This window comes from Nerophis ophidion, linkage group LG03, assembly GCF_033978795.1.
Source record: "Nerophis ophidion isolate RoL-2023_Sa linkage group LG03, RoL_Noph_v1.0, whole genome shotgun sequence".
Taxonomy (NCBI): domain Eukaryota; kingdom Metazoa; phylum Chordata; class Actinopteri; order Syngnathiformes; family Syngnathidae; genus Nerophis; species Nerophis ophidion.
Genome location: NC_084613.1, coordinates 36,342,980 through 36,369,210, shown reverse-complemented (window position 1 = coordinate 36,369,210; position 26,231 = coordinate 36,342,980). Strand labels below are relative to the sequence as shown.

Sequence of the window (26,231 nt, the reverse complement as noted above, 5' to 3'; positions counted from 1 at the left end):
ATGTTTTCATGGTGCATAACTGTAAAAAAAAACATTAAACTGTAATGAATAATGTAATGAAAAAATTCTGGCACTGAGCAGGCCGTTTTTTTCCCACCATAAAATCTATTGTTATTTTTACAATGTACAATAATGGACAACTTGCTCTGAAATCAGACATTTTTTTTACTAGAATAAAAAAAAAGTTGTAATGAATAATATATTTGTTACAACTGTGTTAGCCTGCGATGATGTGGCAACTTGTACAGGGTGTGCCCCGCCTTTCTCCTGAGTGCAGCTGCGATAGGCTCCAGCCTCCCGCGACCCCGATAGATTATTAAGAAACACTAAACTAATAATTCATTATTACTATAACATCATTCCAACCTAAATTTATACAAAAGCAACTACCATGACTATATTAAAATGAACAACATTGTTATTACAGATTCATACAAACCCCGTTTCCATATGAGTTTGGAAATTGTGTTAAGATGTAAATAAAAACAGAATACAATGATTTGCAAATCTTTTTCAATCCATATTCAATTGAATGCACTACAAAGACAAGATATTTGATGTTCAAACTGTGGTGTGATTGTATTATGAGAGAACTACAGAGTCGACAGGCTATGACGTCACGAGTGTGCGACGGAGCGGGAGACACAGTGGGAGTGAGCTAGAGAGGTGACACGTGTGACTGGGCAAATAAATGTATCCACGTTACAAAGTACAGCCGGACTCGCGTATTAATTAAGTAACTCGACATGGTGTCAGAAGTACTGTAGTTAATGTGGAGTGTGAGCCAAGTGTAAAGAGTTTGTACGCGTCTGTGGAGAAAGAAGTGAAGGACAACATGAGCGAGGGAGACGGAGCCGCAGCAGCACCTGCACGGCCACCCGACGCGCCGGTGGTTGCCGTGGGACCGTGCGCTACGTTCAACATCCAGCCACCGGAGTCCTTTGACTTTTCAAATCCGCAAGAGTGGGACAAATGGATCCGGAGATTTGAAAGATTTCGCCTGGCAAGTAACCTAAATGACAATCCGAGGACAATCAAGTAAACACATTGATTTATTGCATGGGGAACGAGGCGGATGATATTCTCCGTGGGCTAAATTTGACGGCTGCTCAAAGACGTACACACCAGGGAGTGCGCGATGGATTACAGTTTTTTTTTGTTGTGAAGAAAAATGTTATCTACGAGCGTGCTAAGTTTAACATGCGCAAGCAGAAAGAAGGGGAGAGTGTGGATTTGTTTGTCACTGCACTATATGCGCTGGCGGAGTATTGTAGCTACGGGATGCTACACAATGAACTGATCAGAGACAGACTTGTCGTCGGATTGCAAGACAAGGGGCTGTCTGAACGCATGCAGTTGGATGCGGATCTAACCTTGGATAAAGCCATAAGAATGGCACGACAGAGCGAGGAGGTGAAAAGGCAGCAGTCTACTCTCCGAGGGGACACCACCAGTTCAGAGGCAAGTGATGCTAAATCTGTTGATAGTGTTCAAGAGCAACTTCAAGTCTGCTAAAAACAAACCACAATATGTTGGTAGCCCAAAGTACAAGCCGCACAGTATACAGTACAGCGAGGACAAGGGCGCACACTCACTTTGTCAAAATTGTGGCAGCTCTCCATCCCATCAAAAAAGTGACTGTCCTGCTAATGAAGTGAAATGTCATGCATGTGGGAGGAGGGGACATTACAAGCGTGTGTGTAAGTCCAAATCAGTGCATGAAGTTGAAGAGGATGTGGAGGGAATCTTCCTCGGCAGTGTCACGAAGGATTGGGATCCTTGGATGGTCAAAATTGGCCTCCATGAGAGCAGTGTGACATTCAAAATCGATACAGGTGCCGATGTGACAGTCCTGCCTCACTCAGTGTTCCAAAACACATACAGAAATGATCCGCCTAGCCTCAGAATGGCAACAAAGCCACTCCTGGGACCAGGAAGAGATCCCCTCGACGTTGTGGGCGTCGCCAGGTTGCTACAGAGGAGAGGAGATAAGACAGAGAGGGAGGATGTGTATATTGCTCGTCATGTGCATACTGCCCTGCTGGGAAGATCAGTGAGCTGTCGGCTGGGGCTTGTAGCACGCCTAGACAGCGTAATTATGGAAACATTAAAGGAACACTAACCAAAATTATGCACCGGGCTCGGAGAAGTGCGGCAGCCATATGCCATCAAGCTGAGTCCAGGGGCGGAACCATTCTCACTAAAGACACCAAGGAGGATTCCATTGCCTTTAATGGACAAAGTCAAGCAGGAACTGTCCCGCATGGAACAATTCGGGGTGATAAGTAGAATTGAGGAGCCAACAGACTGGTGCGCTGGCATAGTGGTGGTGCCCAAGAAGACAGGTGCTGTACGCATATGTGTCGATCTCACAAAACTCAATGAGTCAGTGCGTAGGGAAAAGTTCATTCTGCCATCAGTGGAGGAAACACTAGGAATGCTGGCTGGTGCCAAATTTTTTAGTAAGCTGGATGCAAACATGAGGTTTTTGCAAATTCCTCTAACTGCAGATTCAGCAAAACTGACAACATTCATTACACCCTTCGGGCGCTATTACTTCAGGCGGCTACCGTTTGGCATAGCATCCGCCCCCGAACATTTTCAGAACCGGATGGTGACGGAAGTCACAGAAAGGCTTGAGGGTGTTGTTTGCCACATGGATGACGTGCTAGTGTGGGGCCGAACACAAAAAGAGCATGATGCTCGCCTGCATGCCACACTAGAAAAGATCCAAAAGGCAGGCATCACTTTGAATGTTTATAAGTGTGACCTGTCAAAGTCAGAGGTGACCTTTCTAGGCCACGTGCTCTCCACCAGTGGCATCGGCCCAGACCCAAGCAAAACAGCAGCTGTGAGAAAGATGCAGGAGCCAACAACTGTGAATGAGTTAAGAAGTTTTCTTGGAATGATAAATCAACTAGGGAAGCTTGTGCCGCAGCTGGCTGAGAGAGACAAGCCCCTGCGAGATCTCCTGTCGAAAAAGAACTGCTGGGTGTGGGACGTCGATCAGGCAAGGGCCTTCCAGGATCTAAAGAATGCACTGACGTCTACACCAGTGCTAGCCATGTATGATCCCAACAAAGAGTGCAAAGTATCAGCAGACGCGTCGTCATACGGGTTGGGAGGCGTCCTGCTACAAAAATGGGACGAAGAGTGGAGGCCAGTGGCCTACATGTCGCGGTCTCTCACACCAACAGAGCAGAGATACGCGCAAGTAGAGAAAGAAGCTTTGGGACTGACCTGGGCCTGTGAGAGGTTTCGCAACTTTCTCATCGGGAAACATTTCCAGATGGAGACGGACCACAAGCCTCTCCTGACTCTTCTGGGGTCTCAAGCACTGGATGCTCTACCTCCACGGATCCAACGCTTCAGAATGCGTCTGATGCGCTATTCGTACTCTATGTCTCATGTGCCAGGAAAGTGTCTGTGGACAGCTGATACATTGTCACGAGCTCCTGTTAAGAGAGAGGAGACAGCAGCGGACAAAGAGCTGTTTGAAGAAACCAACATATATGTGGACATGGTACTGGAAAACTTACCTGCAAGTGCTGACTACCTGGAGGAGCTGAGAGAGCAGCTGCAGAGAGACAGTGTGTGTGCACAGGTGATGCAGCTGTGTGCCGAAGGCTGGCCAGCACACGGTTCCAAAGAACCAGCACTCAGGCTGTACAGGGCAGAACAGGCGTTCCTAACAGTTCAAGATGGTGTCTTGCTGAAGGGACACAGGCTTGTCATCACTTCAACAATGAGGAATGATGTACTCGCCAAATTGCATGAAGGACACCAAGGCGTGGTGAAGTGTAGACAGCGGGCACGACAGTCACAATGGTGGCCCGGGCTGAGCCAGCAGCTGATTGAATTGGTTCTCAACTGCCAAACATGCTGTAAGGAGAGACAGAACCACAGGGAGCCTCTGATGTCGTCACCAGACCCGGGGCGACCATGGGAGAAGTTAGGAGCTGATCTATTCATGCTCGGTACCAAGACCTACCTGCTGGTAGTGGACTACATGTCAAGGTACGTGGAGATTGCTTTGCTGACCTCCACAAAGTCAAACGATGTAATCCAACACCTAAAATCCATTTATGCACGTCATGGAATCCCGGATCTTCTCGTTTCGGATGGAGGGCCCCAGTTCTCTGGAGCAGGCTTCGCCGAGTTCGCAGAGTCTTATGGATTCCGTCACGTTACCAGTAGCCCAAGATATCCTCAAGGTAACGCTGAAGCTGAACGTGCAGTACAGACGGTGAAAGGTCTCCTAAAGAAAGCAGACGACCCCTATCTTGCTTTGCTCGCTTACAGGGCAACACCTCTCGACAATAGGTATAGTCCAGCGCAGCTTCTCATGGGGAGGAGACTCCGCACAACAGTGCCTATCCTTCCTGCTTTACTAAATCCTGCTCTTCCAGATAGTGAAGCTGTTAGGTTGAAAGAAGGGGAGAAGAGGACAAAAGATGCACAACGCTACAACCTGCGGCATCGTGCAATGAATCTTGACAGACTGAATCCGGGACAGGACGTGTGGATCAAGGACCAAAAGAACGCAGGAGCTATCATTGGACATCACACCACTCCACGATCGTATCTGGTGGAAGGACCCAAGGGGACCATCAGACGGAACCGTCGTCATCTCATCCTTATGGGACCCTCGCTGGAGCAGAGTGGCCGTGGTACAGCAGAGCCGTTCCTAGGGGGCGTTCCGGAACAACCTTCAGCAGAAACATCGCAGCAGAGTGTTCCAGAACCTCCATCTACTCCTACTCCTAGAACCAGGTCTGAGAGGGGTGTGGTAAGACCAACTAGGTTGGACCTATAATTTTGTTTCCTAGAGACATTACAGAGACTCTAATGAAAAAAAAAAAAGAATGTTACTGTATGTGGGGAAAAAAAACAGAAAAGTGTAATTGGAGTGTTTTGGATATGTTTTATTGTATTGTAAATGTTCAAGTCAGTTGCAGGGCTTAGGTTGAGGACAGTACAGGATTATTATAGGAGGGATGTCTGAGTATTGATATTGAAGTGGATTGTTCTAAGGGTAAAATATGTGTGTGTGTTTGATTGTTTGGTACAGCCCATATAGGAGCAGACCTTCCAACCACGAGGAAGAATAATCCTCAAGGTCTGTTGAATCAATGGCTGTCTACCCATTGATTCTAGAAAGGGGAGATGTGGTGTGATTCTATTATGAGAGAACTACAGAGTCGACAGGCTGTGACGTCACGAGTGTGCGACGGAGCGGGAGACACAGTGGGAGTGAGCTAGAGAGGTGACACGTGTGACTGGGCAAATAAATGTATCCACGTTACAAAGTACAGCCGGACTCGCGTATTAATTAAGTAACTCGACACAAACTCATTAACTTAATTTTTTTTTGCAAATAATAATTAACTTAGAATTTCATGGCTGCAACGCGTGCCATAGTAGTTGGGAAAGGGCATGTTCACCACTGTGTTACATCACCTTTTCTTTTAACAACACTCAATAAACAGTCGGGAACTGAGGAAACTAATTGTTGAAGCTTTGAAAGTTGAATTCTTTCCCATTCTTGTTTTATATAGAGCTTCAGTCGTTCGACAGTCCGGGGTCTCCGCTGTCTTATTTTAGGCTTCATAATGTGCCACACATTTTCGATGGGAGACAGGTCTGGAATGCAGGCAAGCCAGGAAAGTACCCGCACTCTTTTTTTACGAAGCCACGCTGTTGTAACACATGCTGAATGTGGCTTGGCAATGTCTTGTTGAAATAAGCAGGGGCGTCCATGAAAAAGACGGCGCTTAGATGGCAGCATATGTTGTTCCAAAACCTGTATGTACCTTTCAGCATTAATGGTGCCTTCACAGATGTGTAAATTACCCATGCCTTGGGCACTAATGCACCCCCATACGAAAACAGATGCTGGCTTTTGAACTTTGTGTCCATAACAGTCTGGATGGTTCGCTTCCCCTTTGGTCCGGATGACACGATGTCGAATATTTCCAAAAACAATTTGAAATGTGGACTCGTCAGACCACAGAACACTTTTCATCAGTCCATTTTAAATGATCTGAGGCCCAAAGAAGCCGGCAGCGTTTCTGGATGTAGTTGATAAATGGCTTTCGCTTTGCATAGTAGAGCTTTAACTTGCACTTACAGATGTAGCGACGAAATATATTTAGTGACAGTGGTTTTCTGAAGTGTTCCTGTGCCCATGTGGTGATATCCTTTAGAGATTGATGTCGGTTTCGTATACAGTGCCGTCTGAGGGATCGAAGGTCACGGTCATTCACTGTTGGTTTCCGGCCGAACCGCTTACGTGGAGTGATTTCTCCAGATTCTCTGAACCTTTTGATGATATTATGGACCGTACATGTTGACATTCCTAAATTTCTTGCAATTGCACTTTGAGAAAAACGTTGTTCTTTAACTGTTTGACTATTTGCTCACACAATTGTGGACAAAGGGGTGTACCTCGCCCCATTCTTTCTTGTGAAACACTGAGCATTTTTTGGGAAGCTGTTTTTATACCTAATCATGGCACCCACCTGTTCCCAATTAGCCTGCACACCTGTGGGATGTTACTTATAAGTGTTTGATGGGCGATCCTCAACTTTATCAGTATTTATTGCCACCTTTCCCAACTTCTTTGTCACGTGTTGCTGGCATGAAATAAAAAAATAATGATTATTTGCAACAACAAAAAAAGTTTATAAGTTTGAACATCAAATATGTTGTCTTTGTAGCATATTCAACTGAATATGGGCTGAAAATTATTTGCAAATCATTGTATTCCGTTTATATTTACATCTAACACAATTTCCCAACTCATGGAAACGGAGTTTGTACATAAGTCAAGCAGATATTTGAGTAAGTATTTTATTTTAATTTTAAGAAAAAAAGATGATAGTATAATATCCGTTACATTGTATTATAATATCAAATACCAATGTATACAATTGCATGGAGTACTTGTATTTTTTCTGTCAAAACGGAAGGATAAATACAAACCCCATTTCCATATGAGTTGGGAAAATGTGTTGGATGTAAATATAAACAGAATACAATGATTTGCAAATCCTTCCAACCCATATTCAATTGAATGCACTACAAAGACAAGATATTTGATGTTCAAACTCATAAACTTTATTTTTTTTTTACAAATAATAATTGACTTAGAATTTCATGGCTGCAAAACGTGCCAAAGTAGTTGTGAAAGGGCATGTTCACCACTGTGTTACATCACCTTTTATTTTAACAACACTCAATAAACGTTTGGGAACTGATGAAACTAATTGTTGAAGCTTTGAAAGTGGAATTCTTTCCCATTCTTGTTTTATGTAGAGCTTCAGTCGTTCAACAGTCTGCGCTGTCGTATTTTAGGCTTCATATTGCGCCACACATTTTCGATGGGAGACATGTCTGGACTGCAGGCAGGCCAGGAAAGCACCCACAATCTTTTACTATGAAGCCACGGTGTGCTAACACATGGCTTGGCATTGTTTTTCTGAAATAAGCAAGGGCGTCCATGATAACGTTGCTTGGATGACAACATATGTTGTTCCAAAACCTGTATGGACCATTCAGCATTATTGGTGCCTTTACAGATGCGTAAGTTACCCATGCCTTGGGCACTAATACACCCTCATACCATCACTGAAGCTGGTTTTTCAACTTTGCGCCTATAACAATCTGGATGGTTATTTTCCTCTTTGTTCCGGAGGACACCACGTCCACAGTTTCCAAATATAATTTGAAATGTGGACTTGTCAGACCACAGAACACTTTTCCACATTGCATCAGTCCATCTTAGATGAGCACGGGCCCAGTGAAGCCGGCGGCGTTCCATGGTGTTGTTGATAAATGGCTTTTGCTTTGCATAGTAAAGTTTTAACTTGCACTTACAGATGTAGCGACCAACTGTAGTTACTGACAGTGGTTTTATGAAGTGTTCCTGAGCCCATGTGGTGATATCCTTTACACATTGATGTCGGTTTTTGATGCAGTACCGCCTAAGGGATCAAAGTCCGTAATATCATGGCTTACGTGCAGTGATTTCTCCAGATTCTCTGAAACTTTAGATGATTTTACGGACCATAGATGGTAAACTCCCTAAATTCCTTGCAATAGCTCGTTGAGAAATGTTGTTCTAAAAATGTTTGACAATTTGCTTACAAATTGGTGACGCTCGCCCCATCCTTGTTTGTGAATTAATTAACATTTCATGGAAGCTGCTTTTATACCCAATCCTGGCACCCACCTGTTCCCAATTAGCCTGCACACCTGTGGGATTTTCCAAATAAGTGTTTGATGAGCATTTCTCAACTTTATCAGCATTTATTGCCACCTTTCCCAACTTCTTTGTCACGTGTTGCTGGCATCAAATTCTAAAGTTAATGATTATTAGCAACAAAAAAAAATGTACATCAGTTTTAACATCAAATATGTTGTCTTTGTAGCATATTCAACTGAATATGGGTTGAAAATTATTTGCAAATCATTGTATTCCGTTTATATTTACATCTAACACAATTTCCCAACTCATATTGAAACGGGGTTTGTACATTTAGTAAGACAAGATGAAGTACTTTACTGAAGTACTTTACCCACCACATAAAATAATGTGGTGGGCCTTATAACAGCTATTTTTGACATTAGAAAACAAAAATACCTTGACAGAGCACAAATGAGTTATGTCTAAAAAAAAGGAAGGAAGTGTTAGATGTTGGTTACCTTAAGCAAACCCTGAACAAACAGGCCTGTGTCATATTTGAAGGATGAGTCCACCTTGCAAAGGCGAGAACATTTCTTCTCAGCAGCAGTAAGGAAAAGGCAGAGCGTCCGCACGATCTACAAGAAAATATTTTTGGAGAAAATTAATTACACAGCTTACTCCACTATAATCAACAAGTGAATGTATTGAATTTAAGGGTGTCACTTCCTGCTTTCTGTAAGCATATTAAGGCAGGTGTAGCAGATAAAAGTTAGACAGCCTTCTGTGGTGGTAGTACAAAACCCAAAACCAGTGAATTTGGCAAGAGTGTAAATCGTAAATAAAAACAGAATACAATGATTTGCAAATCCTTTTCGACTTCAATTCAATCAAATACACTGCAAAGACAAGATATTTAATGTTCGAAACGAACTGAGAAAGGTTTTTTTTTTTTTTTAATATAATCATTAACTTTGAATTTAATGGCAGCAACACAATGCAAAAAAGTTGGCACAGGGCCAGTTTTACCACTGTTACATGGCCTTTCCTTTCAACAGTACTCCGTAACCGTTTTGGAACTGAGGAGACCAATTTTTGTAGCTTTTCAGGTGGAATTCTTTCCCATTCTTGCTTAAAGTACAGCTTAACTTGTTCAACAGTACGGGGTCTTCGTTGTGGTATTTATACTGCGCCACACATTTTCAATAGGAGACAGGTCTGGACTACAGGCAGGCCAGACTAGTACCCGCACTCTTTTACTATGGCATGCTGAAATAAGCAGGGGCATCCATGATAACGTTGCTTGGATAGCAACATATGTTCCTCAAAACCTGTATGTACCTTTCAGCATTAATGGTGCCTTCACAGAAGTGTAAGTTACCCATGCCTTGGGCACTAATACACCTCCATACCATCACAGATGCTGGCTTATGAACTTTGCGCCTATAACGGTCCGGATGCTTCTTTTCTCGGCATGCTGAAAAAAGCAGGGGCATCCATGATAACGTTGCTTGGATAGCAACATATGTCATTCCAAAACCTGTATTTACCTTTCAAAATTAATGGTGCCTTCACAGATGTGTAAGTTACCCATGCCTTGGACACTAATACACCTCCATACCATCACAGATGCTGGCTTTTGACCTTTGCGCTTATAACAGTCCAGATGCTTCTTTTCCACTTTGTTCGGGAGGACACGACGTCCACAGTTTCCCCAAAACATTTGAAATGTGGACTTGTCAGACCACAGAACACTTTTACACTTTGCATCAGTCCATCTGAGATGAGCTCGGAACCAACGAAGCCGGCGGCGTTTCTGGGTGTTGTTGATAATTGGCTTTGGCTTTGCATAGTAGAGTTTTAACTTGCACTTACAGATGTAGCGACCAACTGTAGTTACTGGCTGTGGTTTTCTAAAGTTTTCCTGAGCCCATGTGGTGATATCCATTACACACTGATGTTGCTTTTGGATGCAGTACCCCCTGAGAGATGAAAGGTCACGGCATTGAATGTTGGTTTTGGAATGATTTCTCTATATTCTCTGAATCTTTTGATGATATTACGGACCGTAAATGGCGAAATCCCTAAATTCCTTGCAATAGCTCATTGAGAAATGTTGTTCTAAACTGTTGGACAATTTGGTCACACATTTGTTAACCAAGTGGTGACCCTCGCTCCATCTTTGTTTGTAAATGACTGAGCATTTCATGGAAGCTACTTTTATATCCAGTCATGGCACCCACCTGTTTCCATTAGGCCTGTTCACCTCTGGGCTGTTCCAAAAAAGTTTTATGAGCATTCCTGAACTTGCTCAGACTTTTTTGCCACTTGAGCCAGCTTTTTTTGAAAGATGTTGCCGGCATCAAATTCCAAATGAGACAATATTTGCAAAGAATAACAAAGTTTACCAGTTCAAATGTTAAGTATCTTGTCTTTGCAGTGTATTCAATTTAATATAGGTTGAACATTTTTTGCAAATCATTGTATTCTGTTTTTGATTTATGGTCATGAAATTTACACAACGTGCCAACTTTACAGGGTTTTTTTTCTTGTTAACCAATGTAAATTTAAAGACATGCATATTTTATATATTTAGCTATTTAAAATGTAAATGTTTAATATTAATACAGCACATGTGCAGTACCCTGACTATGAAAATACATTTTGGGCACAAATAACACATTAAATAACTGAATGTAAAGGAATTACAAGTTTGTCTGTGTGCAGCCATTCATCTGAAAAATGTACCTTGTTTACTTTCTCTGGGTTGCTTCCAACCACTATTGAACATCCACAAGTCTGGAAATGTGAGCTGATGGACCTGAACCACAGAGATGAAATGTGCAGATTAGACCCAATTGCTGCATGGCAATTACTCTTTTTATAGATGATATTGTTTCAGGTTTATGAAAATGTTTTTATAGAAGGGAACATAAGATGGTACAGTAACAGGTAAGAAGTTCATGTCAACTAATATACATGCTTGATAAACACATGCTTTATATTCATATGATATTTTTTGTCCGCATTTACAACACTTCCTTGTGGTCTACAGAACATGTAATGGTGGTTCTTTGGTCAAAATTTGCCTTGATTATGTTTTACAGACCATCTTCAAACTGCTTTCTGACCGTCTCTTCAGGATGCGCTGTTTTATCGGCGGTCTTATTTTCGTGGCGCCACTTTGACTGTGTCTTATCCCCGTCAGCTATGTTGTAGTTTTTAGAGTATCCATATCGAGTCTGACAGTTATAAATTGAAACTATATGCTACTTTGTATTAAAAAAGACAACAGCGGAGGATGCATGTGCATTTACGAGACAGTCTGCCCCACGACAAGAGGCTAGAGAAAAATAAGGAACTTATTGACTATAATGTCGGACTACAATGGCGGACTCGTGCAAAGCTTTTTGGGTAAAACTTTACCATATGTGGAGATATCCGCTGACATGTTTTTTTTTCTTTTCTCACTTGTATAGCGCTTTTCTACCTTCAAGGTACTCAAAGCACTTTGACACTACTTCCACATTCACACACACATTCACACACTGATGGAGGGAGCTGCCATGCAAGGCGCCAACCAGCACCCATCAGGAGCAAGGGTGAAGTGTCTTGCTCAGGACACAACGGACGTGACAAGGTTGGTTCTAGGTGGGATTTGAACCAGTGACCCTCGGGTTGCGCACGGCCACTCTCCCACTGCGCCACGCCGTCCCAATCATCTCTAATCATCTAATCATCTAATCATCTCTAAGGGAGAGCCCCACCACCCGGCGGAGGAAGCTCATTTTGGCCGCTTGTACCTGTGATCTTGTCCTTTCGGTCATAACCCAAAGCTCATGGCCAAAGGTGAGGATGGGAACGTAGATCGACCAGTAAATTGAGAGCTTTGCCTTCTGGCTCAGCTCTTTCTTCACCACAACGGATCGATACACTCTTCCCTCACTCGTGAACAAGACTCCAAGGTACTTGAACTCCTCCACTTGGGGCAGGGTCTGCTCCCAACCCGGAGATGGCACCCCACCCTTTTCCGAGCAGGAACCATTGACACAGACTTGGAGGTGCTGATTCTCATCCCAGTTGCTTCACAATAGGCTGCGAACCAATCCAGTGAGAGCTGAAGATCCTGGCCAGATGAAGCCATCAGGACCACATCTTCTGCAAAAACCAGAGACCTAATCCTGCAGCCACCAAACCAGATCCCCTCAACGCCTTGACTGTGCCTAAATATTCTGTCCATAAAAGTTATGAACAGAATCGGTGACAAAGGGCAGCCTTGGCGTGGTCCAACTATCACTGGAAACGTGTCCGACTTACTGCCGGCAATGCGGACCAAGTTCTGGCACTGATCGTACAGGGTGCGAAACGCCACAATCAGACAGTCCAATACCCCATACTCTCTGAGCACCCCCCCAGGACTTCCCGGGGGACATGGTCGAATGGATTCTCTTAGTCGATAAAACACATGTAGACTAGTTGAGCAAACTCCCATGCACCCTCAAGGACCCTGTCGAGAGTATAGAGCTGGTCTACCGTTCCACAACCAGGATGAAAACCACAATGTTCCTCCTGGATTGGAGGTTCGACTATCCAGCATAGCCTCCTCTCCAGTACACCTGAATAGACCTTACCGGGAAGGCTGAGTAGCGCGATCCCGCGATAGTTGAAACACACCCTACGGTTCCCCTTTTTAAAGAGAGAAACCACCACCCCGGTCTGCAGATCCAGAGGTACCGCCCCCGATGTCCAAGCGATGCTGCAGAGTCTTGTTAACTAAGACAGCACCAACACCATCCAGAGCCTTAAGGAACTCCGGGCAGGTCTTATCCACCCCCGGGGCTTTTCCGCCGAGGAGCTTTTTAACTACCTCAGCAACCTCAGCCCCAGAAATAGGAGAGCCCACCACAGAATCCCCAGGCACTGCTTCCTCATATGAAGACGTGTTGGTGGGATTGAAGAGGTCTTCGAAGTATTCCCTCCAACGATCCACAGCATCCGCAAAAGAGGTCACTAGCACACCATCCGCACCATACACTGTGTTGATGGTGCACTGCTTCCCTTTCCTGAGGCGGCGGGTAGTGGTTCAGAATCGCTTCGAAGCCGTCCGGAAGTCGTTTTCCATGGCTTCCCCGAACTCCTCCCATGTCCAAGTTTTTGCCTCTGTGACCGCTGAAGCCACAGACCACTTGGCCTGTCGGTACCTGTCTGCTGCCTCCGGAGTCCTATGAGCCAAAAGAACCCGATAGGACTCCTTCTTCAGCTTGACGGCATCCCTCACCACAAGTGTCCTCCAACAGGTTCTAGGATTAACGCCACGACAGTCACCAACAACCTTGCGGCCACAGCTCCAATCAGCTGCCTCGACAATAGCGGTGCGGAACATGGTCCACTCAGACTCAATGTCCAGCACATCCCTTGTGACATGTTCAAAGTTCTTCCGGAGGTTGGAATTGAAACTCTCTTTGACAGGAAACTCTGCTAAATATTCCCAGGATACCCTCACAATGTGTTTGGGTCTGCCAGGTCTGTCCGGCATCCTACCCCACCATCGCAGCCAACTCACCACCAGGTGGTGATCTGTAGAAAGCTCCGCCCTTCTCTTCCAAAACATGAGGCCGCAAATCCGATGACACAACTACAAAGTCGATCATGGAACTGCGGCCTAGGGTGTCCTGATGCCAAGTGCACATATGGACACCCTTATGTTTGAACATGGTGTTTGTGATTGACAATCTGTGACGAGCACAAAAGTCCAATAACAAAACACCACTCGGGTTCAGATCCGGGCGGCCATTCTTCCCAATCACGCCTCTCCAGGTTTCAGTATCATTGCCAACATGACCGTTGAAGTCCCCAGTAGAACAAGGGAATTACCCGGGGGAACACTTTCCAGTACTCCCTCGATTGTATCTAAAAAGGGTGGGTACTCGGTCAGGACCCGTCCCCCCCACCCGAGGGCGGAGGGAAGCTACCCTCTCGTCCACTGGGTTGAACTCTAACGTGCAGGCTTTCAATTGCTACACCAGCTCGTCGCCTTTCAATGTGTGCAACGCCAGTGTGGAAGAGAGTTCAGCCCCTCTCGAAAGAACTGGTTCCAGAGCCCTTGCTGTGCATCGAAGTGAGTCTGACAATATCCAGCCAGAACTTCATCTCGTGCACTAGCTCAGGCCCCTTCCCCCTGTTGGATTTGGTTGTCTTTTTATTTCCTAGTCAGATTTTAGAACAGCTAAAGTGTAGCCTTTTACATAGACCTTGAATTTGGAATGTGTGAATGAAGACATAACAATCTGTTATCTCAACTGTCCAAGGTAGGGAGGAGAAGAAGAGGGGCGGGTGAGGTTGAGTGAGGAGGGAGGAACTGCAATTTTAGGATTAGATCAATTTGGACCGAGCTTTGGAATGTTGTATCTAGATTGATCTCCCAAGGCGCTTTGGTTATAAAATATCAAAATGAGTAACCTCATTGATTGATTTAAAACCAGCTTATGTGTCATCAAACAATCTGGGGGCGTTGACCGAAGGAAGAACGGGTCAAAACGCAACAATTTGGGGGCTCGTCCGGGATGACACGCTGAAAATTGGACTGCTCTTGCAAACTTACGGACAGACTCACTTGGCCAACATCAAGGTAAGCAGTGCCTTTTTCTAAAATCTGCATTAGGAGTCTGTCCAAAAGTCTTGTAAGTCAAACACTGTTATATACCACAGAGACGGGGTGCTGATTTTGATAGGTTGGTTGCATTATTGCCTTGTCCGCCATTACATAATACTTGAAAATAAGTGGTCAACTCAAGGCATTGTGTCTAGATTACCGTGACGGGCTGCTTCACTGACGAGTAGGCAAATAGTCGGGTGTGGCTCGCCCTGGGGAATTGGTCTCCCCTAAAAGAGTAACGGGACGGATAACCGTTGTGTGGATAGTAAATACTCCCCGGTTGTGAGATCCAAGTGACATTAACGTGTGCACGGAAAATACGGACCGTAAGGGTGGAGGCCCTTCTATGCCACATGACAAATTCCGAGGTTGGAGGCCATTTGTAAAGAGTACAATAAAGTTCCCGGTTGAGAGATCCCTGCGGCACTAAGGTGTGCGTTAAAACTAAGGAAAAAGACACAATGGCAAAGGAGTGTGACAGAGAGGAACGTAATGGCGGCTGGGAAAATGTGATCAATCGTTACAGCTTAATGAAAAATTGAATGTACTGTTGTCGACAATAAAAAAATAAAAATAAAAAAAAAGAAGACAAAAGAGAGAAAATAAAAAAGAGAACTTTTCTTGAAAGGGGTAAGAGGGTGTTTACAACACTCGTAAAGTAGTGAAACGTTTGGTAAATTAAAAAAAGTAACTCGAAGTTTTATGGTAAAGTGGAATGTAGACAGAGAGAGCAAGAGAGGTTTGAAGGTGAAGAGAATGGATGGTGAAAACCTTACGTAAATGGTTTCTAGGAGAGAAGAATAGAAATAGAAAGAGTCTGAAGAGATAGATACAGGATGTGGTTTGAAAATGAAAAAGCAAGTCGAAGTAAGGAAGAGAATGTGACAAATGAAGGTATTGATGGTGTTCGTGTGTCAGCGTATGCTGTTGGGGGTTCACTGCATTTGTTTGTTTGTATGGCTGGTTGTTAACTCCTAAAACTTAAATACATTTGTGTTTTATTGTTGTTTTTATAATACTTAGTTCAGAAATCGTATGAGTGAGTGATCCATCTATTTAAATATCTTCCTCCGCTTATCGGAGGTCGGGTCGCGGGGGCAGCAACCGAAGCAGGGAGGCCCAGTGACTTCACTTACACAGGGCCAGTTTGTGAAGGTCAGAGTGAATGATAAATGTTGTTTGCAGTTACTAAGGGTTGATAGGATGCAGCTGCGCTTCTGGGTTAGCCGTGAGATAAGAGTTGTCTTAGAAACAAGGGCATCTTTGAGCGTGTTCCGCCTTATCTCTTGGAATGTGCGTTCGCGCACACAAATAGGTGTGTGTGTGTGTGTGTGTCACATTGATAGTTTTAGACGAATGAGAATAAACACATGCCCTTATTTTGTAGAATATCACACACGACAGAAAGTCAGAATGCACAACTAACTAACTGATAGACACAAACGATAGTCTCATTAACTTATAGATAAGCCAACGCTTGTGCAGTTCAAAGGATTCTTATATAATCTTTAGTTGATTTAGAAAAGCTACTTAAATATACATAAAGTAATGCGTATAAATCGTTGAAATAGGGGTATTGATTAACATTTAATGGGACAATTAATGTTGTGGTTTTAAAACGTGATATGCATAATTGGGCTGAGCAGGATGACGATGATAAGACGGATGACAGAGTAACAAGGAAACGACTCCTTAATTTTCAAATCACTGTAAAATAAAAAATGTCAAAAGAACCGAAAGGACAAAAATCAGCTAAAGTATATTCAGCAGTGGGTGACCTTCCTTTTGAGTTCCAGCAGGTGGAGAAAAGAATCCGCAACAGATAAGAGACCAGACAGATGGACTCGGATGGTGGACAACGCGGTGCTTCAAGGTCAATCCGGGGTGGAAACTGTTTCGCCTGTGCCCACAGCTGGACGCCCAGAAGGGGATACAAACAGACCTCTGCTGGACATAAGTGTCAATGGACAATGTTATCAGTTCGTGATTGACACTGGTGCCACCCACTCATTTCTGAATGCAAAGGTACCAAAGAAACTGTGTGCTTCCCTTTTGAAGGTCAAAGGCTTCGCTGAGGTCACAAGAAGGTTACCTGTCACCAAAACGCTTCCCGTTCAAATTGCTGGACACACACTGAAGCACCCCTTCGTGGTCGACCTGAACACACCGTGCCTGCTTGGTAATGACCTGCTTTACAAACTGTGCCCTGACATTCAATATCGCACAGAAGGGACCTTCCTGGTGTTACCTGACGGTGTGGCCACCAAGCTGCGGCACCACTATCAAGGCACCTCCATGAGCATGAGCTCATACCACAGCCTGGAGCACCAAACATGGCTGGCGCCTGCTGAGTACCTCAACTCCTGCTGCAACTGTTCTATCAGTGAGAACCCTGGCTGACTGAGCTGTTTCCGTGTGCACCACCACCTGACCCGCCATTTGTTATGATCACAAGTAGACGACATATCAGGAGGCCTTTGACTCCTTTTTATATATCAATCAATCATATATATATATATATATAGTATATGTTGGAACTCAAAGTGTGGCTACTCACGTTGACATATCTTTGCAACAACTACCACGGAATATGATAGACACCAATGCTGTCCCACATTGTTCCCTGGCTCTCTGTCCCCCCTACGGAAACTAAAGACTTAGGTCCAATGATGATACCACACAAATACCACATTATTAATTGTTTCAGTTGTCTGTTAAACACATAGCTATGGGCTGCACTTTGGACACCGCGGCTGTAGGCTACAAGGAGCTAGCAGCTACACAACAGCTGAGCTAAAACTACACATGAAATTTAAGCATATCAAATAATTATAGTTGCTTATTACATGCACAAAGTAGTCAAGACTGAAGTTTAATAGAAAGTATTCGGCAACAAACGTGTCCGCATCATTCAACTTTCTACAACATGAGCTTGACTTAACGAATTAACGCGGCCACCCGGTGTGATAGAATGTCAAATTACTATTGCAAAAGCATCCGCCATAAGGTTGGTGTTTTTCTAGCATTTATGTCAATATGAATATAAGCATATTTTGTCGCCTTCACCAGGTTGAATAATTTACTTGTTTATCAGCTAAACTTTTTCTTAGATGTTTCTGAAAGTAAAAGTATTAAAAACACCTTTGATGTCCCTTCTTCAGAAACAGAAGGGGGAGGAGTTGAGGGTGGAGTCAGACTCCTTAAAAAAAAAAAAATCGACAATCACCCGACTCTGACAATTTCCATAGTTTTAACATTTTTCAGTTAAAAACAAAGTCAAATTGAGAACGAGGTAATAAAATCATTGACTAAAAAGTATTTGTTATTTAGAGACCTGACATTCAACAAACCCATACTGATGAAGTTATTGACAAGCTTCGATGTTGGCTTTGATTAGGAGAAGATAGGAATGAGATTGTTTAGGTTAGCAGGGTGGCTAAGTTTCCCAATGGTTACTCTCTTGGTTGTCACAACAGAAATGTAAAAGGTGCCATGATTGGATGTAGGCAAGACTGCTGTCAGGGCGAGGTAAGGGAGAAGTGGAGTCGTTGAAACATTTTTTCAGTGGGTAAAAAGATGCAACTAAATTTAATTTGAAAATACGATGTTGCACATCGATAGTGGTTTAGTAGATTAATCTGGAATATGGAGGAGGTGAGGTAACATCTGGGTAAAGTTTGTAATTTCATTGATATGATCAATCAGGTACAAGAGAAAAGGTACTTGCTGACTTGCGTTGACAATTACAGTGGTTGGCCAGAAGCAACTACAACCTAAAAAGAGGATGCAAAATCAGTAATAAAAAGGATTGTTAATGACCTAATAGCCCAACATTGTTACCCCAAAAAGATTATGTCAGAAATGACACCCATTTTAAAAATGCTCACTTAACTTTGGTCGAAAAGGATCTCCGACTAAAACACAGGGTTTGTTCGGTGTACCATCCTCTTTTTAGGTAAGGTCGAGAGAATGAACAAGAATTAAAACAAATTGGCTAAAATCTGTGCACAGACAAAATTGAAGTGGGTTGACGCATTATCATTGGCTTTAATGACCACTCGAATGTCCATGAACAAAACTGGTCTTTCACCCTATGAACTGCACACAGATGAGCCCTTCCCAGGTCCAGCCGCCCCCTGGAAGGAGGAATCAGTGTAAAACCAAGCTGGTAAGTTGAGCAAATTCAGAATTATGTGCCAGTTCCTCTGTGCAGATTTGAGGATGACAGCCCACCACACCAAATTCCCTTCCACCGGTCGAGAGGGTCAAGGTCATTAACCGCAAGCGGATGGAGCCCAGGTGGACCGGTCCCTTTGAGGTCGTGGAACTGACGTCTCACTCCCTTCGGCTGGCAGATGTCACTGCCGCCATCGCCACATCACCGGACCCACTCGGTCCCCTTGCAGAACTTACACACATAGCCTCACAACCCAGAAGACGACGCCGAGAGAGATCTCCCCACGTTGAGCTGCCGTCTACCGTCGTGTAGATCTACTAGACCTACTCAACTGCTGTTTCATATATCCAAAGCTATCATTACTTGAGATCAACCTATACACTCGATGTTATATAACTTCTCTCACTTGTTTTCAGCATAACTATTAGTGTCGCTACAATAAGTGAAAAGTTTGATGTTTATCCCCGTTTAGTTACCTAAATTACTCTGATTTTGATAGACGAAAGGCAGGATGTTACACCCAGCAGTATTCCCTGACAGATTGGTACTTAGGCTTGGTCTAATGTCCTTGTGCCTCAGTCCTCCCTTCCTGACGACAGTGACTGACAAATGTCTTAAAACATAAGGAGGACTTGAAATAGACTTGATCAAGGGGGACAGCAAGACTTATTTTTTTGATCTGTGCAGTGTGATTGATAGCGAGGGACATAGTAGCTATTACCGTGGTAGTAACCTCTATTTTTGATACGACGCAACACTGAGCTATTGGTGTCGGAAGCAGAATACATACTCTAGGGTGTGGTGACCCTGGTGAAAGCAGGTAACCCACTACACAGGGCATTGGAATCCCACTGGCCCCAGTATTACATCAAAACTACTCGGGAAGGGATGACCTTCCAGAAGAACTTTGATCGTTCCCGGAACCCCATCGCCCTTACAAATGCCAACGTGGTTGTCATTCCCAATTGGCCCAGTCCGTTTTATGTTGTTTTAGGGGTTGACCTGACTGGTAAAGAATCTAAAGGGATTATCAAAATTAATGTCCTCGAGAGGGCGCCAAAGTATGGGTGATTGTGTTGCTTGTTCCGCTAAAAGTCCTTTCCCCCACACTTACCCCGCCCCTTTTAAGTTGACTGACACAAACGGCCCAAACTGGCTTATCTCCTTGTTTTCTGAAACCACGCCGCCAGGGTGCAATTTGTTGGATAGTGTGTACCCTCCTGTTGACAATTTCATCCGACTTCTTCCCCTTGTGGCCCAAAAAATGAATTACACGTGTTTTCAATTCATAGGACCCTCTTCGGCTCCCAACAAATTGGGTGACATTGACCCTTCCTGGTGCACCACACTGATAGATGGCTCCAAAATAGGCCCTTGGGCAAGGGCTGACATATTCTGGTATTGTGGGGAACACAGATTGTACATTTGAATCCCGACGTCAGCCGTTGGGCATTATGCTATGGTTAGACTGGTGACCCCACTCACCCTAGTGGGTACCAAATTAACACCCCCTGTAACTCCTGTTTCATCGGCCTCTTTAACTTCCTGCCGACGCCGTCATGTTCTATCTAGGATGAGTGTAAGGGGCTCCTTTGATTAGATGAGAAACCCTGGTGGTGTTTACTTTCAGGTAAAAGGGCAACCAAGAGGGGTCCCAAGACAATATAAATTGTGGTGTGAATCCTGTGCAGGTTTCGAGAACCTTCCTAACTTTGGTGCTATTTTCCCTGTGACTGATACTAAAAATGTAGAACGCAATCACTATGTTCTTGTAATCTATTGAGATTGACCAACCTGACTCGTGACGCTGTTGAAGAACAAATTGCCCCGACCTCCCTCAGGCCATCCAGTTAAGCAAAGTGGTAACATTCGAGAATGGCTAGTTTCCCTTTCTGACTATGACCACATTAACGTGGACTCCCTCTATCTGACTCCCAATTGTAACTATTACTTTATTTTAGTGCGAGCTTGCTAAAACTTCAATGTGAGGTAGGTGCTTTAGAAGTATTGTAGTTGTGTTGGGAGATCTTTTTTAGAAGAGCTGAAGGGGGACTGTTGGATTTGGTTGTCTTTTTATTTCCTAGTCAGATTTTAGAACAGCTAAAGTGTAGCCTTTTACATAGACCTTGAATTTGGAATGTGTGAATGAAGACATAACAATCTGTTATCTCAACTGTCCAAAGTAGGGAGGAGAAGAAGAGGGGTGGGTGAGAGTGAGTGAGGAGGGAGAAACTGCCAATTTAGGATTAGATCAATTTGGACCGAGCTTTGAAATGTTGTATCTCGATTGATCTCCCAAGGCGCTTTGGTTATAAAATATCAAAATGAGTAACCTCTGTCTCTGATTGATTTAAAACCAGCTAATGTGTCATCAAACAATCTGGGGGCGTTGACCGAAGGAAGAACGGGTCAAAACGCAACACCCCCCAGCGAGGTGACATTCCACGTCCTAAGAGCTAGCTTATGTAGCCGAGGAACGGAACCCCGAGTGCCTGTGTGTTCCCATAGAGGTCTTCGAACAAAAGATTACTTTATAAATATCTCCACCATGCCTGCATGGTTTTATTTCTAATTATTGGGACTTAAGCAGGTCCCAAATACACAAACAGGTGCCATTAGGTAAGAAAAGTTGGTTTTGCATCGTAGGTCTCCTACAAAGGGGCTGTTCAAAAATTAAGTTTTATCCTATTCCATTCTGAATATTTCTATTGGGCCCAAGGAAAAAGTCTGCCGTTCATGCTATCCCATACCGCTAGAGTTAGGCGTTTACGCCAGAAATCTAAATCAAGATTAATTGAAACTTTGACCTCCATTTCAATTAATGCACAATTTTTCCACTCACAACTACTACTCTACCTTTTGGGTGACAATATTGTTTTTCTAGCCGAAGTATGTCCAAACAACAAGCTGCTCAATTTGTACTGTTGGCTCGATGTTTCAGTTAACACCATGACACTTCTGTTTAGCAGACTCAGCCCCGTTCCCGCTAACATTCCCGCCCTGGACTTGAAACTATATATTTGTTTTAGGTTTTGCATTTTTTTACTGACAATTAGTTAGGTTTCATATAAAAAAGAGCCAAAAATGTTGACAGAAAAAAAATACAATCATAATTAATTTTGTCTTATCGATGGGTGGGACAAGTGATCCAATCAAACCTCTATAATGGCATATATCAAAAGGAGGACTGAGGGTTAGTTATAAAGGAGAAATTTAAAATTATTTTCCTTTCCAGGTGAGGAAGTCACTAGTCCTTACCAAAAATGAAACAAAAATGTGTGGCATTAACATTGATCCACATCGCAGTATGTGCAGAACTGGGATAAAGTAAAGATGATACATAACAATTTTACTCTTGGTATGCCATCAGCAGGCGAGTCATTGATCCTGACTGTAAGTTAAATATATTATTCCCGTCGCCGCGTGAGCGCACATCGCCCGCTATAAACCTTAATTGCTGGTGCTTCGTCTTTACACAACAGATTACTACATGTAGGATAAACACTTATTCGTGGTTATTGCAACAATAAGTGTTTGAAATTATTCAAGCCTTTATCGTGTCTTAAAAATGAAAGAGTTAAAGAGGAACTGCACTTTTTTTTGGAATTTTCCTATTGTTCACAATCATTATGAGAAACAAGAACACACTTCTTTTTTTTTAAATTAGGATTTTATAAAGATGATTAAAAAAGGCTTTGAAGATGCGGCTAATGGGAGTATTCGTTGGACACTTCAAAGCTCTCTAATACAACTTCAAAACCCTCTAGCAACGTTTTATATAAACACTGCAAGTCTATATATAATGTAGTAACAGACAATCTTGTAACAATATGTAATTTGTACTATATTTATCATATTTTAATAATTCTGATCAATTCCGGGACGGACTTCTTTCGTAAATTGATTTCCCTTTCCATAACAGTGCTCATCTGACCTACAACAACAGTGTGTGTTCCTACTTCCAGATACAAAATATAAGTGTGTGTTTTAATAAAGGCAGACTTGGCAACAAACAACAGAGAGGACTATTTTTTGGAGAAATGAGGATTCACAACCTTATCTGTGCGCATGCGTCGATCAAGACGGCTGCTGCTGCAGTTCGCTACGTCCTTGTTTTTTTGTCTTTGCTCATTTTGTACTTTTGTATACTTTTACATTTAATCTACATTTACTTTTTATCAAGTCGTGTCCTTCTAAACATGCAGTTTAGAAGTGTTTTGTTCGTCTTACTGACGGTGGGGATGGTACTGATGAGCTCAAACGGGCAACAGTGGAGAGGCTCTTTCAGCTACACAAGGGAACAGTTGTTGTTAGCGGCACCAGTTATTACCATCCAGCTAACGGACCCCACGCTAACTAACCAGATCCCGGAGGAGCTAAAAAGGACTTATGGAGGTGCTCGTGGCTGTCGAGGGAAAGAAAGACGCTCAAGACAGAAGAAGGCTGAAGCGAGGAGGGAGCGAAGGAGATATAAGCCATATATTCCTTCCGTCGTCATGGGTAACGTGCGCTCTCTGGCAAACAAAATGGATGAGTTGTCGGTGCTTGCAGGTAGTCAGAAAGAATATCGTGAGTGTAGCCTAATGTTTTTACTGAGACGTGGCTGCACGAAGATGTTCCGGATAGTAACGTCTCTACAAACGGCTTTGAAATGGTGCGCGCTGACCGGGACCGAACCAACGGCAAGCGGAAAGGAGGGGGGCTTGCTTTGTTTATTAATAATAAATATTGTCATCCCGGTCATATTACAATAAAAGAGCGCCACTGTGACCTGAATATAGAGATATTAGCTGTAGGACTCAGACCATATTATTTGCCCAGGGAGATTTCGCATGTTATAATGATGGCAATATAAATCCCCCCCTCTGCTAACGCTGCAGCTGCCAGTGACGTCATCCACAGCTCCATAGCCAGACTACAAACCCAGCACCCGAAAGCCCTCATCCTCATTTCGGGGGTTTTTAACCACGTAACTATGGACAAATCACTCCCCAACTTCACTTAGTATGTCAGCTGCCACACCAGAGGAAATAAGATCCTGGACCTGCTGTAGGCAAACATCAAGGATGTGTATAGCTCCATAGCACTCCCAGAGCTGGGTCGGTCAGACCACAACCTTGTTTACCTCAACCCCTGTTATGTGCCTCTGGTCAAAAGACTGCCTGTGACCAAAAAAACTGTGAGAAGGTGGTCAGAAGGGGTCCAAGAGACACTACAAGGCTGTTTTGAGGTAACTGACTGGCAGGTGCTCATGGAGCCTCATGGTGAGGACATTGACGGGCTCACAGAGTGCATCACAGACTATATCAACTTCTGTGTTGACTCAAATTTCCCATCAAAGACGGTCACCTGCTACCCAAACCACAAGCCGTGATGACAAAGACATCAAAGCCATACTGAATGAGAAGAAGAGGGCATTCAATGCTGGCAACAGAGAGGAGGTGAAAAGAGTTCAGGTGCTGTTGAAGACCAAACTAAAGGAGGCCAAGGAGAACTACAGGAGGAAGCTGAAGGACAACAACATGAAGGCGGTCTGGAGAGGTATGCAGACCATCACCGGCCTCAAACCGTCGGGGGGTAAGGGGGTGGACGGAGCCAAAGAGAGGGCCAATCAATGAGCTAAACCAGTTCTTTAACAGGTTTGACAAAGTGGCAGTGACAAGCTCCCCCCCCCCCCCCCCCCCCCAAAAACATGCCAGCCGGGCCCCTGACAACTTCAGCGAACCAATCCACCCCTCCCCTCCTCACAGCCCCCCAACTCCGATGACTACCTCCCCCCACCTAACACCTCACCCTCAGAAGGATGACCCCGCTCTCCCCCAACCACCTGAGACCCCCCCAGTGTGTCTGTCTGCAGAACAGTTGAATGCACAGCTAAATAAGTTACACACAGGCAAGGCCGCAGGTCCTGACGGTGTGAGCCCCAGGGTGCTCAAAGCCTGCGCCCCACAGCTGTGTGGTGTGCTCCAGCATATCTTCAACATGAGCCTTAGGCTGCAGAAAGTCCCCACACTGTGGGAAACCTCATGCGCGGTCCCCATCCCCAAGTGCACGCGATCCAGCACGTCAAAGGACTACAGGCCGGTGGCTCTAACCTCCCATATCATGAAGACCATGGAGAGGTTGGTCCTGGAACAACTCCGTCCTAGAGTCAAGCCCCACCTGGACCCACTCCAATTCGCCTACCAACCCCGACTGGGAGTGGAGGACGCAGTCATCTACCTGCTGAACCGAGCCCACACCCACCTGGACAAGCCTGCAAGCAGTGTGAGGGTCATGTTTTTTGACTTCTCCAGTGCTTTCAATACCATACGGCTTGGGCTAGATTACCTGACTGACAGGCCACGGTACGTGCGACTGCAGGACTGTGTGTCTGACAGGCTGGTCAGCAACACCGGGGCCCTGCAGGGTACAGTCCTCTCCCCCTTCCTCTTCACCATTTACACCATCGATTTCCACTATCAGTCAGAGTCCTGCCACCTTCAGAAGTTTTCTGATTACTCTGCGATAGTGGTGTGTATTGAGACATGGTGATGATGAGGAATTCTGGACACTGGTGGAGGGCTTTGTCACATGGTGTGGAAAGAACCACCTCCAGCTTAATGCGACGAAGACCAAGGAGCTGGTTGTGGACCTGGGAAGGAGGAGGAGTACTTCAGCGACCCCTGTTTCCATCAGGGGGGTCGATCTGGACATGGTAGAGGATTATAAATCCCTCGGTGTACACATGGACAACAAGCTGAAGGGTCAAAATACGCTGAGGCCCTCTACAAGAAGGGACTGAGCCGCCTCTACTTCCTCAGGAGGCTAGGATCTTTCAACGTCTGTACAAAGATGTTGAAGATGTTCTACGAGTCGGTGGTGGCGGGCGCCTTCTTGCTTGCTGGGGCAGCGGGCTGACAGTGAGGGACACAAACAGACAGGAAAAGTTGGTAGACAAGGCCGGTAACGTGGTGGGAGTGGAGCTGGACTCTCTGGCGGTGGTGTCAAAGAGGAGAAGTCTAGCAAAACTCCTAGCCACTATGGACAACACCCCCCACCCGCTACAATCGTACCTTGGGGAAAGAATGAGCACGTTTTGTGGAAGGCTCAGAGGTCCTTCATATCGACAGCCATCAGACTGTATAATGCATATGTTCCTTCTTGACTGCACTTAAATGTAGAATATATGTAGAATATATTTATATTATTCATATATTATATATGATATATAT

The 26,231-nt window shown here is 44.3% G+C and overlaps 1 protein-coding gene across 2 annotated transcripts in view; it reads right to left on the bottom strand.

Annotated features, from left to right (window-relative positions):
- The window catches only part of c9orf72 (C9orf72-SMCR8 complex subunit), an 87,815-nt gene that overhangs the window by 35,771 nt on the left and 25,813 nt on the right, over positions 1 to 26,231 (bottom strand). For both annotated transcript variants that reach the window (XR_009806105.1, XM_061895054.1), the window contains exons 5-6: positions 10,934 to 11,006; positions 8,707 to 8,823 (exon numbers count right to left, since the gene is read on the bottom strand). Coding sequence is in view for 1 of the 2 variants with exons in the window: in XM_061895054.1 (XP_061751038.1) it covers positions 8,707 to 8,823; positions 10,934 to 11,006 (190 nt within the window). In the remaining variant the exon portion in view is untranslated. The remainder of the gene's footprint in view (positions 1 to 8,706; positions 8,824 to 10,933; positions 11,007 to 26,231) is intronic.